This window comes from Eschrichtius robustus, chromosome 10 (genome assembly GCF_028021215.1).
Source record: "Eschrichtius robustus isolate mEscRob2 chromosome 10, mEscRob2.pri, whole genome shotgun sequence".
NCBI lineage: Eukaryota > Metazoa > Chordata > Mammalia > Artiodactyla > Eschrichtiidae > Eschrichtius > Eschrichtius robustus.
In genome coordinates this window covers 7273434-7286482 of record NC_090833.1, presented here as the reverse complement: position 1 = coordinate 7286482, position 13049 = coordinate 7273434, and the positions used below count along the sequence as shown (strand labels likewise).

Sequence of the window (13049 nt, the reverse complement as noted above, 5' to 3'; positions counted from 1 at the left end):
TGAAATTCAACAAGTCGTTCACAGCCCACAATCTGGAGAAAATCACCGGTAACATGTTGGTCTTTTCTTCGTTGATGTAATTACTATTATATAATTGTCATTTTCTTGATATGGAGTTTTGTGTATTGTCTCTCCCTTCACGTTAGGTGGTGAGCAAGTTGCTGTATGATTTAAAAATATTTTTATGGTCTAGATACTATTCTATCTAATGTGCTAAAAATGTCCGGAACCAGTGCCTATTTCCGAATATTTTGCTTATTCCCCGGCCTCTATTATAAGTAATACGGTGGGGAATCCTTGCATTCCTGATTTATTTCCCCAGCTCAGTCGTCTTAAGTGATTTAGAAGGTATGAACCTTTTTAAGGCTTTTTTTTTTTTTTGGCCGCTGTGGGGCTTGCGGGATCTTAGTTGGCAGAGCGGGAAGATCCCTCGGTGGAGACCAAGACGACCTGGCGGGGCGGAGCCGGTTCTGGGGGCAGCCAATCATAAACCGCGGCGGCGATGCCACGCCCTCAGCGCCCAGTCTTACAAGGGCGAAGAGAGGGCGCCGGGAGGTTCAGTTGGGCCGGTCCTGACCCCTGCTGTTGGCCTCCTGAGTATAATATTAATACTTTGGAGCGTTCGGGAGTGGAAGGGACCCGCGTTCCGCTGTCTCACGCCTCCACTCGGCGCTATCCTCGCGTTGGGCCCCGCAGGCCCGTGCGGCCCCTTTCAGAGCCTGCCGGGTCGCCCGCGTGAGGGCGAGGCTTTCTTTCGTCTCCGCGGACCGCTCTCCATCCGCACTCTGGCCACAATCCATGGCTAAGCAGTTGCTTCGGGCCGGCTTGACCCTGGCGCTGGGCGCAGGGCTGGGTGCAGCCGCCGAGGGCTGGCGGCGGCGGCGGCGGCGGCGGGCGGACGCATGGGCGGCGCCGGGGCTGCTGAGCCGGCTGCCCGTGCTGCCTGTGGCGGCGGCGGCCGGGCTTCCCGCCGTGCCCGGGGCTCCGACGGGCGGCAGCACCGGCGAGTTGGCGAAGTACGGGCTGCCCGGGGTGGCGCAGCTCAAGAGCCGCGAGTCGTACATGCTGTGTTACGACCCGCGCACCCGCGGCGCGCTCTGGGTGGTCGAGCAGCTGCGGCCTGAGAGTCTCCGCGGCGATGGCGACCGCCGCTCTTGCGACTTCCACGAGGACGACTCGGTGCATGCGTATCACCGTGCCACCAACGCCGACTACGGGGGCAGCGGCTTCGACCGCGGCCATCTCGCCGCCGCTGCCAACCACCGCTGGAGCCAGAAGGCCATGGACGACACCTTCTACCTGAGCAACATCGCACCCCAGGTATCGCCTGCGCCCCCTGCCCCGGCGGCGGAAGGCGAGGTCACCGCTCGCCTCTGAGCCTCGATTTGCTCCCCTGCAGATGGGAAAACTGCCGAGTGCGCGCTCTATGCCAGAGGCCTGGCTAAACACACCGCGCGCCGCAGGCGGAAGGCACGGAGCGGTGGAGCGCTGAGCACCCACTCTGCACTCTGATCTTAACCGAGGGCCCCCGGGCGCCTCTCTGATCTTCAGTTTCCTTGTCTGTAAAATGGGGATAAAACTGTTATTCACCTACCTCGTGCAGAGGCGCTGAGGAACTGGGGATACCATGCACGTAAAAGTACTGAGCACACTTTCTGGCCCACGGCAGGCATTCAATAAATACCAGCTATAATGAGGGAAGTGATTCTCGGAGAGACAAAGTGACTGGCACAGTGTCGGTGGGTGGAGACCCAGGCAGTCTGCCTAGAGGACCCTGAGCTTTCAGCCATTGTCCTACCCTGCCTTCCTTCCAGGAGTAAAAGGAAAGATAGCTGCGCGCAGTGGTTGTTAGTAGCAGTCGCTGTGCGCCTGGACTAGCCTCTAGCCCTGTTCCCACCAGGGCCTGACACCCACGTGGAGACGGATGTCAGGCTCTGAGTGAGGCTTGTGAGGTCCCAGCCTCTCTGACCTGACCGTGCTACCCATTTGACTAGACGCTGTGCTGAGGACTGGAGAGCTCAAGTGGTGGAATCAGGAGCAGATTCCTGACCTTCCCCGCTTAGCTCTGCATGCGGTTCAGACTAGGAAAAGGAAAGGAGAGATGGTTGGGAGAGCTGGTCTTCCCATGAGCCCCTGGGGGCAGGGGGCAGGCCTGTTTCTCTCTGGGAGATTTGCTCCTTTCCTTCATATGGCTCTTTGGAGCTGAGAAACAGCTTTGAGACCTGGGATGCTAGTTCTCCCAGTCTAGCTGGATGAAAGTAGCACCTCCTTGAGCTCTATCTGGGCCCCACCCTCGTGACTATGTGCGCTAAGTGACTCTCCTTCCGTGAACCTGTTTCCTCCGCATGCTTGTTCCCACCCCCCCACCCCCGCTGGAACCTTCTGGCTCCATGCCAGTGCCAGCCCCTCAGGGCCTGGGGCAGCCCTCTGACTGCAAGTGTCCCAGCCAGCCTCACTGAAGCCCACTTCTCCTGCCAGGTGCCCCACCTCAACCAGAATGCCTGGAACAACCTGGAAAAGTACAGCCGCAGCCTGACCCGCACCTACCAAAATGTCTATGTCTGCACGGGGCCTCTCTTCCTGCCCAGGTAAGGGCCAGAGCTGGGGGGCACCTCCCAGTCATCCCGTCCAGTCTCCCCCCAGGCTCTGTGTCAACACCGCCAGGTCGCCACTCATCTGGTTTCTTGGCGAGTCTGTCCATTCCCTGTCTCGGGCCCCCCAGTTCTACTCCACAGAGACCTTTGGGGTACCCATCTAGACATCTCCTCTGCCCGTGGGCACCAGGCCCTGAATCTGCCCTGTTCCTCTCTCCTGTGTCATCTCTTTTCACATCCACCTGACTCTGTGTTCTGCGCGGGTAGAAACCCTTGCACTAGGCTCTCGTCTTCGGTCTCCCCTGCTTGGAGCAGCCTTCCCCTATGCTTCCCCTGGAGCCAGGTTTGAACTCCATCTCCCTGACCCTGAGCCTTTACTCTTGTCCCTCTGCAGCCTGGCCTCCCAGGTAGAAGGGACTGAGCTCTTCTGAGCTTGCTTGGTGATCTTTCTAGCCTGCTGAGGACTGGGATGAGTGAGGCTAGAGGTTGTGGCCAAACAGCTGGCTCTGCCTGGGATGGAATCCAGGCCCTGTCACCTCGTTTCTGGGTGCCGTGGGCAAATGAACTCAACATCCTCTCCTGTAAAATGGGGATAATACCCATTAGCTACCACGTGGTTGTTTAAGGGACAAAGCGGGATGGTGGATGTCACCGTAGTAAGGGCTGAGCACGGGCCTGCTGAGGCGGTGGCTGGGACACTGATGTACTTTAATTAGCAAGTGCCTCCTCTGGCCTGCTGAAATGGAGCGGAGGCCGTGGAGGCTTAGCCTGAAGTCACCCATCCAGTGCTCTGGGCACCTGCTCTGCCCTAGGCCCTGTGCTGGTGCTGGGAATTCCGCTGCCACAGCCCTGGCCATTTGGTGCCCACCCTCCACAGGGAGAGACAGACAGTAATCAAGGGTCCACACGGATGAATGTGAATGAAGGCCTGATTCTTTCTGCAGCGTTTATTGCCACCACCCACTCTGCCTGACCCAGTGTTGGACATGAAGAAAACAGGGGAAGAGTGAGTCTCTACCCTGCAGGGAGCTCCCAGCCTCCTGGGGGAGCCAAGCAGGGCAAAGAAGCCTCACGCTGAGGGGTGGTCCTGCAGGTTGACACAAGCTGGAGGTCGGGTCGGGGAAGGCTTCCTGGAGGCGGTGGCCTTGGGTCTGACCAAGCCCCCAGGAGCCCTAAAGGGCCATGTTTGCCTGGGTCTGCCCACAGGACGGAGGCTGATGGGAAGTCCTATGTGAAGTACCAGGTAATTGGCAAGAACCACGTGGCGGTGCCCACCCACTTCTTCAAAGTGCTGATCCTGGAGGCAGCAGGCGGGCAGATCGAACTCCGCTCCTATGTGATGCCCAACGCGCCTGTGGATGAGACAGTCCCACTGGAGCGCTTCCTGGTGCCCATCGAGAGCATTGAGCGGGCCTCGGGGCTGCTCTTTGTGCCAAATATCCTGGCACGGACAGGCAGCCTTAAGGCCATCACTGCAGGCAGCAAGTAAAGGCAGCCCCAGCCAGACTGTGGGGTCGGGGGGACTGGGTCGAATTAAAGGTGTTTTATTTTTGGAGACAAGTCTTAGGTGTGTCTGTCCCAGGTGACCCATGGAAACCTCTGGCTTCACCACTGCTTCTGTGCCATCTTGGGCCCGACAGAACCTTCAGCTGGGCCGGGCACCCGCTTGGGTGAGGCCAGGCTGCAGGGCAGCCAGGGAGATCAGGATGGCTTCCTGGAAGAGAAGCGCAGCAACAGGCTGGGGCCTGGGAGGCTAGTGGGTGCCCCCACTGCCCAGGACCCAGCCCCTCGGGGTATGCTGCCCTCAGCAGGGCCTGGGGTAGGGGGGTGTGAAGCACAGGCCCAGCTTCATCCTGCAGATCTGTCACTGGCCAGGAAAGGGCCTCACCCTTCTGCTTCTCAGTATCCTCCTCTGTAAAATGGGGGTGATCGTAATAGCTGCTTCCCAGGGTGGGGGAGGGGGAGGTGACGGGCAGGAGGGCCCTCTGTGCAGGTGTCAGAAGGGTGGGAGCAGGGATTCCTGCTGGGAGGCTGTGGCTGGCAAGCGTGTGACACCTGGCCCTGGCAGGGCTCTCAGGGATAGGTAGACTGAGGCTGTCCACCTGTTTGGTCACCACCCTTTGAGACCAGTGGAAGCAGTGGCACCTTCCCCCAGGAAGTGCCCACAGGTACAGCGTTCTGTGCTGCCCTCAGAAGTGGCTGCCCAGGTGGAAAGCTCTCAGAGCTGGTCGCATCCTGTCCCCCGTGGGACAGAGGTGCCAGAGAGGAGGGCTGCCCTGCCCACCAGGGTCAGACACGGGGAAGTGGAACACGGAGCGTATAGCTAAGGGAACAGGCCTAGAGCAGGGATGGGTGGGGTCCCCTGGGTCAGCCAGCCTGGGAGCAGCTGGATGTGTACCAGCACCCAGGATTCCCAACTCTCCCAGCTCACTCTTAACTTGTCCCTGCTGCAGTTCTGCTGTGGTGAGAGGCCAAAGGGGGCGAGGAGGCCTAGAGGAGGCTGGCTCAGGGCAGCCCTGCCCTGGGCGGGGTGGGGGACGGGGAGAGGGTTGCAACGCCCCCCTTTGGATGGACCCCAAGGCTCCGTCCAAAGCAGTCTGGGCCTGGAGGTCGGGGAGGAGGGCGGGCTCACCTCGGTGCGGATGGTGCGGCTGCCCTGGTTGGGGCAGGTGTTGACGTACCGATCGAAGAGGACACTGGGCTCAGCCACCTCCAGGTTGGGGTCAGCATCCACTCCAGCTTCCAGCCCTTGGAGGCCCCCAAACACCACGAGAGCGTGCCTGGTGCCCACAGGAGGGGGGGGTCACTGACTGCCCATCAAGGCCCACTGAGTGCAGCCCCCAGGGCTCTCAGCCCCCCCATACGCGCAGGGGCCCGGTCCGTACAGCTCTGCCCCCACCAGTCCTGTCCCCTGCTCCATTCCTCCTCCCCTGGATGGACCCACCTGAAGTTGGGAAGCTGGGCGGAGGCCACGTCTGAGCCTCGCTCTGATGTCCCAATGGTCAGGTCATAGCCGCCCTGGAAGGGGGCCTCAGCAAACACAGCACCTGGGGGGGAGGCCAGCTCACTGGGGGCTCTGTTCCCCACAAGCCACTGCCACTTGGCTGCGCGTGCGTGTTGGGGGGCGTGGTTTAGGTAAGAGAGCCACAGCCAGGCCCCTCACTCGTGCTGGGAAGTCAGTGATGGAACAGGCAGAGACCGTGCGTGTACCGGCTTGGGGAGACAAAGCAGAGGGTGGGCAGCAAGGAGCTCCAAAAGCAAGTAGTGGACCTCTGACTTATCTGGCCCTTTTGCCCCCATTCCGGACCCCATGGCAGACATCATTAAAGACGCTTTTCCTCAGAAGTTCTTAAAAGCATTCCAGGCAGTGCACTCAAGGAGACCAAGGCCCAGAGAAGGAAAGGCACTTGCCCAAGTCGCATGGCAAGTGAGTAGGGTTAGGACCCCGGTCTGACTTTTGGGTCAAGCAAGCCTCTCTGTGGCCTCCCAGAGAGAGAGGATGGATATTCACAGGAGGAAGCTCTGTCCTTACTAAGGCAGGAGGCCAGGCGGACCGTGTAGCCCCAGTAGAGACCAGCTTTGGTGCGAGGGTCCTGTGACGACACGACTTTTCCACGGTAGGTCTTGCTTTCTGGAAGGGAAGCAGACAGGCTGTGAAGACGGGGCGAGGGGACAAGGAAGTGGAAGGAGGTGGCTCCGAGCCCGCAGGCTGGCCAGGCTGGGGACGCTTTAGGGTACCTGGGAGCTGCTGCTGGTTCAGCCGCACTGTCACCCGGAGTCCAGGCTCCAAGTGCTTGTCGATCTTCACCTCCTGGGAAGAAGCCAGAAGAAACTGGTGCTGTTCCCCGCAGGAGAGCGGGGGTCACTGCTCTCCCAGGCACGGGGGCACCTCAGGGGTCCAGGTCACCCTTCGAGCCCCGCTCCCCGGCACCTGGGCCAGACCTGCTCACAGAGACCATTCTTTTCAAAAAATAATTAATTAATTAATTAATTTTGGCTGCCTTGGGTCTTCGTTGCTGCGCGCGGGCTTTCTCTAATTGCGGCGAGCAGGGGCTACTCTTCATTGAGGTGCGCGGGCTTCTCATTGCAGTGGCTTCTTTTGTTGCAGAGCACGGACTCTAGGCGCGCAGGCTTCAGTAGCTGTGGTGCTCAGGCTCAGTAGCTGTGGCTCTTGGGGGTCTAGAGCTCAGGCTCAGTAGTCGTGGCGCACAGGCTTAGTTGCTCCGCGGCATGTAGGATCTTCCTGGAGCAGGGCTCGAACCCGTGTCCCCTGCATTGGCAGGCAGATTCTTAACCAGTGCGCCACCAGGGAAGTCCAAGAGACCATTCTTGCAAAACGACTACTGCAAGACACTGGTCCATGGACTTCCCTGGTGGCGCAGTGGTTAAGAATCTACCTGCCAATGCAGGGGACACGGGTTCAATCCCTGGTCCGGGAAGATTCCCACCTGCCGCAGAGCAATTAAGCCCGTGCGCCACAACTACTGAGCCCGCGAGCCACAACTACTGAAGCCTGTGTGCCTAGAGCCCGTGCTCCACAAAAAGAGAAGCCACCACAATGAGAAGCCCGTGCACCGCAACGAAGAGTAGGCCCTGCTCACCGCAACTAGAGAAAGCCCATGCACAGCAACGAAGACCCAACGCAGCCAAAAATAAATTAAATAAATCAATAAATAAATTTATAAAAAAAAAAAAAAAGACACTGGTCCAGGCCTGGCACAGAGTAGGAAGTATCTCATGAGTAGATGAAATCCCAGTTTCCTACATTTTGGTGGCTATGCCACTTACTAGCTATAGCAGTTTGAGTGGTCACTTAACCCCTCTGAGCCTTAGTGTCCTAATCTGTCAGACAGAAGATGTTCCATAAACAATAGCTATTGTTACACTGCACAGGGCCTGGCATGAAGTAAATGCTGACTACATGGGGGCCTGTGAGGCAGGACACTTGATGTTTGTGTTTTGTCCCAATTTTAGTTTGTTTTTTTTTTCCCCTGTGCTGCACGGCTTGTGGAATCTCAGTTCCCTGACCAGGGATTGAACCCACGCCCTCGGCAGTGAAAGCGTGGAGTCCTAATCACTGGACTGCAAGGGAATTCCCTTGTCCCAGTTTTGAATTCAGGATGGGACACTTTCTCTTTCGAGGGTTGCACATTCATTTCTCTCTTCATCTGGGTCTGGGTCATCCTGGTCTGTTTTTAGCCAGTTATCTCAGATCTGTGATCCTCATCCGTTTAAATGTTTCTGCCTCCTTCTCTAGGAGACTTAGGACTAACAGGCGCAGGTGGCAAATGAATGCTCCGATCCCCGATCCCTGGCTTGGCGGCGCCCTGGAGCAGCCCCAGAGGCACTGTGAACTTGATTTTCCGGGGTTTTGTTTTGGTTTGTTTTTCGTATAAGGACTACCTCCTGTTGATTCGATTTTTCTAAAACAGTCAATTTTGCTCCTGGCTTTATCTGTTGAGCCCCATTTTAGGCACTTCTCTGGCCCAAATCTGCATCAGTGGGGGACTGGCAGGCAGAGATGCCTGGGGCCAGGGCTCCCCACCCATGTGCCCTCCGTAGCCAGGGTGTGTCTGGGAAACGTGTCTCGACCCACCCTCCAATTCCTACCTTCTTCATGCCACAGTTGACAAAGGAGCCCTGGCCCGGCCGGGTGGGCCGGTCCACCACGACGCCCTCTCGGAACTCAGATTCCTCATCCTGACGCATGTGGTGAGGGCTGTCCAAGGGGTTCAGGAGCCCTGTGGTTGGGGAGGGCCAGGAAGATTCTGGGAGGTGCAGAGGCACACGGAGGCGCGGAAGCTAAGGCCGGGAACCCTGGTTCAGGTTCCAGCTCTGCCACAGATCTGCTGCTTACCGCCAGCCACAGGCCTTGCCCTGCCTGGTCTTGCTTTCCCAGCTGCATCGTGATTTCTCAGGGTCTGGGGGATGATCCATGGGAAATGGGGGTCAGGCCCTCCCAGCCTTACCTGCAAACTGTAGATCCCGATGCTTGGGGAAGAATGCTTTTCTCAGGTACCTAGGAAAGGACGCAGGTCTCAGGGAGGCCGCCTCCCATCCGACCTGCGCCGTGCCCACCCCTCCCACATGCTCTGGCAAGTCTGTCCTTCACGCCCTTACTGCGGACACTCCAGGTACTGCAGGATCCGGGCCAGCTGCACGCACGCCTGCCCCTTCTTGCCGACTCCCCTGAATTCCCCCTCCACGGTCCTGGAGAGAGAAAGATAGGGCTCAAGCCCACCGGGTTTCCTTCAAGGGCTCCTCCCCCCAGTATGACCTCTGCGGCGCCCCTGCTTGGCAACTCGACCTGCCAGGGTTACAATGTGGGCATTCAGACAGGATTCTCAGCCCAGGCAAGTAGGCAGGGAAAAAAGGGAAGCCCAGCCAATCCTGGCAGCCCCTCCCTTCTCCCTGAGCCCCGGGACCTGCTGGATGGCCCCTCACCTGGCATCCTGGCCCTCTTCATCAAACACCACAATCTCATCCACGCAGAAGATGGTGCAGGCTCTAGCAATCTGGCCGGCCAGGTAGGTGCGAAGCTCGGGCGACTGGGCGTTGTCCAGGATGGAGCCCGGAAGGGCCACGCTCAGGGTGTAGTGCCGCCCTGGGCAGGACAGGGGTGTTCATGGTCAGCCAGAGAGGCCAGGGCCGTCCCTCCCCTCCCTTGCTCTAATCCCAGGGCCCAGAGTTAGAGAATTTTCCTACTGTGAGGAATTTTCAGCTAAGCAGCATAGATCCAACTCCCCTCTCTGGGCCTCAATCCCCAGGAAGAAAATGGACTCAGAGGTCTCCAGGACTCCCATAAGAAGGGCGTACCACTGGCCAAGGCAAGGGAGCGGTTAGAAGAACTGACCTATATTCACATCCTCTGCCCCCTACTGCCTCAGTTCTCCAGGCGTCAAATAGGGATGATAATGAGTTAATATTTATTCTTAGTGCCTTTTATAGGTGCACATTTAACCAATAACCCTAGGAAGTAGGTACTACCATGATCCCGATTGAGAGGTGGGGAACCTTCAGCCCACAGAGGTCAAATATGTGACCCAAGGTCACACAAAAGGCAGGACAGCTGGCTTCAGAGGGACCACCACACTTTCCCCCCCAGAGTTGTCCCAAGGGAGCCACAGGAGATAAAGGGCTTTCCCGGTGTCTGAGACAGCTGACATGCTCAGTTTCTGTCCCCACTGTCACCATCATCACTGGTAACCACTGGGCTTACAGGGTACAATATGGCTCCCTGACCCTCCAGACCTTTGGGTCTGGCCGAGGAGGAAAGATACAACTTGTTAGGGTAGATCCAAATGTACGAACACGGAAGGACATCCAGGACACAATGTGGGATGAGAAAAAACAGCTCCAGAAGTGCGTGGATAAAGCAGTCTCACTTTTGTAAAACTGTATCTATATACCTCTCTATCTGTATATAAGTGGGTGTTAACATAGCTGGAGAAACGTTAACTGCAATGTTTGCTGGGATTTTTCCTTTCTTTATCATTTTCTGTACTGTTTGGGGAGTTTTGTTTTGAGCATGTATTATTCAATGAGACATTCTTATTATGAAATCAAAATAATTAAATGAAAAGTGAAATTAAAGTACACAAAGTGATCAATAAAAAAGTAAAAAATTAACTATCATTACAATGATGAGGTTCTAGAGGCATAAAGTGATGATATATGATGCGTACCCTCCACAGAATCGAAATCTACCTAAGTAGGACGTTAGGACTCAGTTTTCTGGGTCCCTCCCATTCTCTGAGCCTCATTTTCTCCATCAGGACAAGATGTCTGGACCCACTGGCCCCTAAGGGCCCTTCCAGCTATAACGTTCTCTGCCCTGCGCAGGACCCAGCTTGCTCACCCCGATCCTCCCTCTGGGCAGCTGCCTCCTCCTCCTGCTGTCGCTTTGCCTGTTCCTCCTGCACTCGCTGCCGCTCCAGTTTTTTCATCATCTTGAGATCCTTCCACTTCTTTTTCTCCTCTTTTTCTAGAAATTTATTTATTTATTTATTTATTTACTTCTGGCTGTGTTGGGTCTTCGTTTCTGTGCGAGGGCCCCCTCCAGTTGTGGCGAGCGGGGGGCCACTCCCCATCGCGGTGCGCGGGCCTCTCACTGCTGCGGCCTCTCCCGTTGCGGAGCACAGGCTCCAGACGCGCAGGCTCAGCAGTTGTGGCTCACGGGCTTAGTTGCTCCGCGGCATGTGGGATTCTCCCAGACCAGGGCCCGAACCCGTGTCCCCTGCATTGGCAGGCAGATTCTCAACCACTGCGCCACCAGGGAAGCCCTCTCCTCTTTTTCTGCATAAGAGGACATCCCGATTGGTGGAGGGAAGAGGGACTTGGAGGTGAGGAGGACTTGGAGAAGTCCAGGAGGTGATGTCCTCTCAGTAGGGTCAGCCTGGGCTCTCCAATGCTGCTGAGAGAGCAGCCAAAGGAGCCTCCCAGGGCTTCTGGCCCCTTCTTCTCCATTTTGGGTACTGTGGGACCTAGAGGGGACAAATCTGGTGGCTTTTCCCCAAGATTCAGCTGTGCACTGATGGAGTGGCCTCGGGGAGAGGTGAGCACAGACGCTCAGCTCCCCATCTGAGCCCACCGCCCCGGTCCCTTACTTACTCTGTTGCTTCCATTTTCGCCACTCCACCCTCTGGCCATGTTCACCCTGGAGTAGGAGTGGGAGGAGATATAGGAGTGAGGCTGAATGGTCACACCTGAGAGGAGGTCCCACTTGCTGCTCCACAGCTGTCCCCTCTCTTTAAATGGGGGTGGTGAGGAAACGAGGGAACCCTCACCCCAACACACACACTCCTGCTGCCCAGAGAGAGCATCAGGAGGGCAGGGACCTGTCATACCCCCAGTGCCTGAGACCACACCTGGCACACAGTAAGCGTTCAATAAATTGTTTTATGAGTTCCCACTGGAGAGAAGAGGAAACAGGTTCAGGGGGACAGGACCTGCCCACTGTCGCCCTGGTGTCAGAAGAGATACGCCACGAAAGGGCTCGGGATTCCGAGCCGGGTCCGGTCTTCTGAATCCGGGCCACGGGCAATGAGTTACCCAACGCAATCCCGGCTCTGACTCGAACCCCGGCTCCCACCTCCGGTTCTCATCCGGACAGGGGTGCTTGAGGCCATGAGCATGCGGAACCTCGGGGACTCGGGCCGCGGAGCAGCGACGAGCAGGGAGCTAGAGGTGCGGCCAGGCCCCGCCACGGGCCCCCAAGCGGCTCTTTCTCTTGCCTCCACCCCGCGCCCTGCCGCGGGATCCCACATCCCTCCACCTACCGGGCCGCAGGGCCGCTTCCTCCCGTGCTCCGCCATGTTCGTCGCACACCGTCGGCCCCGCCCAGCCAATCAGACTCACCCCTTCCGCCAACACCTCCTCCGAGCCGTCCAATCGGAGAGCCAATGGCGTGCGGGGGCGCGGCCTATGCGCCGGGCTGCGGGAGCACGTGGGCCTGGGACTGGCTCCCGGGGGCGGGCTCCCGGGGGTGGCGGGGGGCTCATCGCAGGCCTGGGTGTCCAAATGCGGACGGTATCGGGTTCTCTCCTGAACCCTCGCATGGTAGGAGAGCTACCCTCTCCTCCCGTCGGGCGCGAAACTCAAACCTCAGCTTGGTTTTACACATGGGGACCCTGAGGCACAGAGCTGGAGTGTGATTCAGAGCCGACAATAATTTAATCCAATTATTTTATAGATTCGTTCATTTACTCTCTCTTTTAATTATTAGACTTTACTTTTTTAGAGCAGGTTTAGGTTTACCGAAAATTGAACAGATAATACAGACTTCTCACATAACCCCCACTCAGTTTCTGTTGTTAACATGTTGTGTTAATGTGTACATTTGTTATAGTTGATGAACAAATATTGATGCATTGTTCATAGTTTACATTAGGGTTCACTCTTTGTGTTGTACATTCTAAGAGTTTTGACAAATGCATAATGTCATATATCTACCATTACAGTATCATACAAAATTGATTCACTGCCCTAAAAATCCTCTGTGCTCCACCTACCTCCCCCACCCCTCGAGCCCCTGGTAACCACGGGGACCCTGATCTTTTTTACTGTCCCTATAGTTTTGCCTTTTCCAGAATGTCATATAGTTGGAATCAGACAGTATGCAGCCTTTTCAGACCCCCTTCTTTCACTAAGCAACATGCATTTAAAGTTCCTCTGAAGTAGGAGATAGATGGGCCCCTGGGCTGGACAGCTGGGGTTTGTCAAGTGGAGTCACACTGAAGCTCTGTTCTCACCCAGACGCTCCAAGGACAGAGCTAGTGGCAGAAGCTGAGCTCTGCTGAAGTAAAGAGATAAGATGACCACTCCTGAGGTCAAGGAAAACTTCCCTGTCTGGACATGTGCAGGAAGGCTCCTTGGGGGTCAAAAAGGGAGGGGGCACCACCCCATAATAAGTGGGGACATATACCCACAGGCCTCTGCAGTGGAATCCATCTTAGC

The 13049-nt window shown here is 57.0% G+C and overlaps 2 protein-coding genes across 3 annotated transcripts; one reads left to right on the top strand and one right to left on the bottom strand.

Moving 5' to 3' along the window:
* The first annotated feature begins 341 nt into the window (after positions 1–341).
* ENDOG (endonuclease G) lies at positions 342–4111 on the top strand. The gene is made up of 3 exons (XM_068551947.1): positions 342–1320; positions 2479–2588; positions 3801–4111. Exons 1-3 carry the CDS (start codon positions 799–801, stop codon positions 4081–4083), a joined length of 915 nt encoding a protein of 304 aa, XP_068408048.1. The 5' UTR covers positions 342–798; the 3' UTR covers positions 4084–4111.
* Positions 3527–11927, bottom strand: SPOUT1 (SPOUT domain containing methyltransferase 1). Of its 2 annotated transcripts, XM_068551945.1 has the most exons (12): positions 11873–11927; positions 11205–11250; positions 10453–10578; positions 9039–9198; positions 8715–8804; positions 8564–8613; positions 8205–8335; positions 6333–6405; positions 6127–6225; positions 5539–5641; positions 5227–5374; positions 3527–4308 (listed from the first exon to the last, which is right to left on the bottom strand). In XM_068551945.1, the coding sequence occupies exons 1-12, from the start codon at positions 11906–11908 to the stop codon at positions 4240–4242; spliced, it is 1131 nt and encodes a 376-aa protein (XP_068408046.1). In that variant the 5' UTR covers positions 11909–11927; the 3' UTR covers positions 3527–4239. The 2 variants fall into 2 exon arrangements, with proteins under 2 accessions (XP_068408046.1, XP_068408047.1); XM_068551946.1 differs by lacking the exon at positions 10453–10578.
* Positions 11928–13049: the final 1122 nt, after the last annotated feature.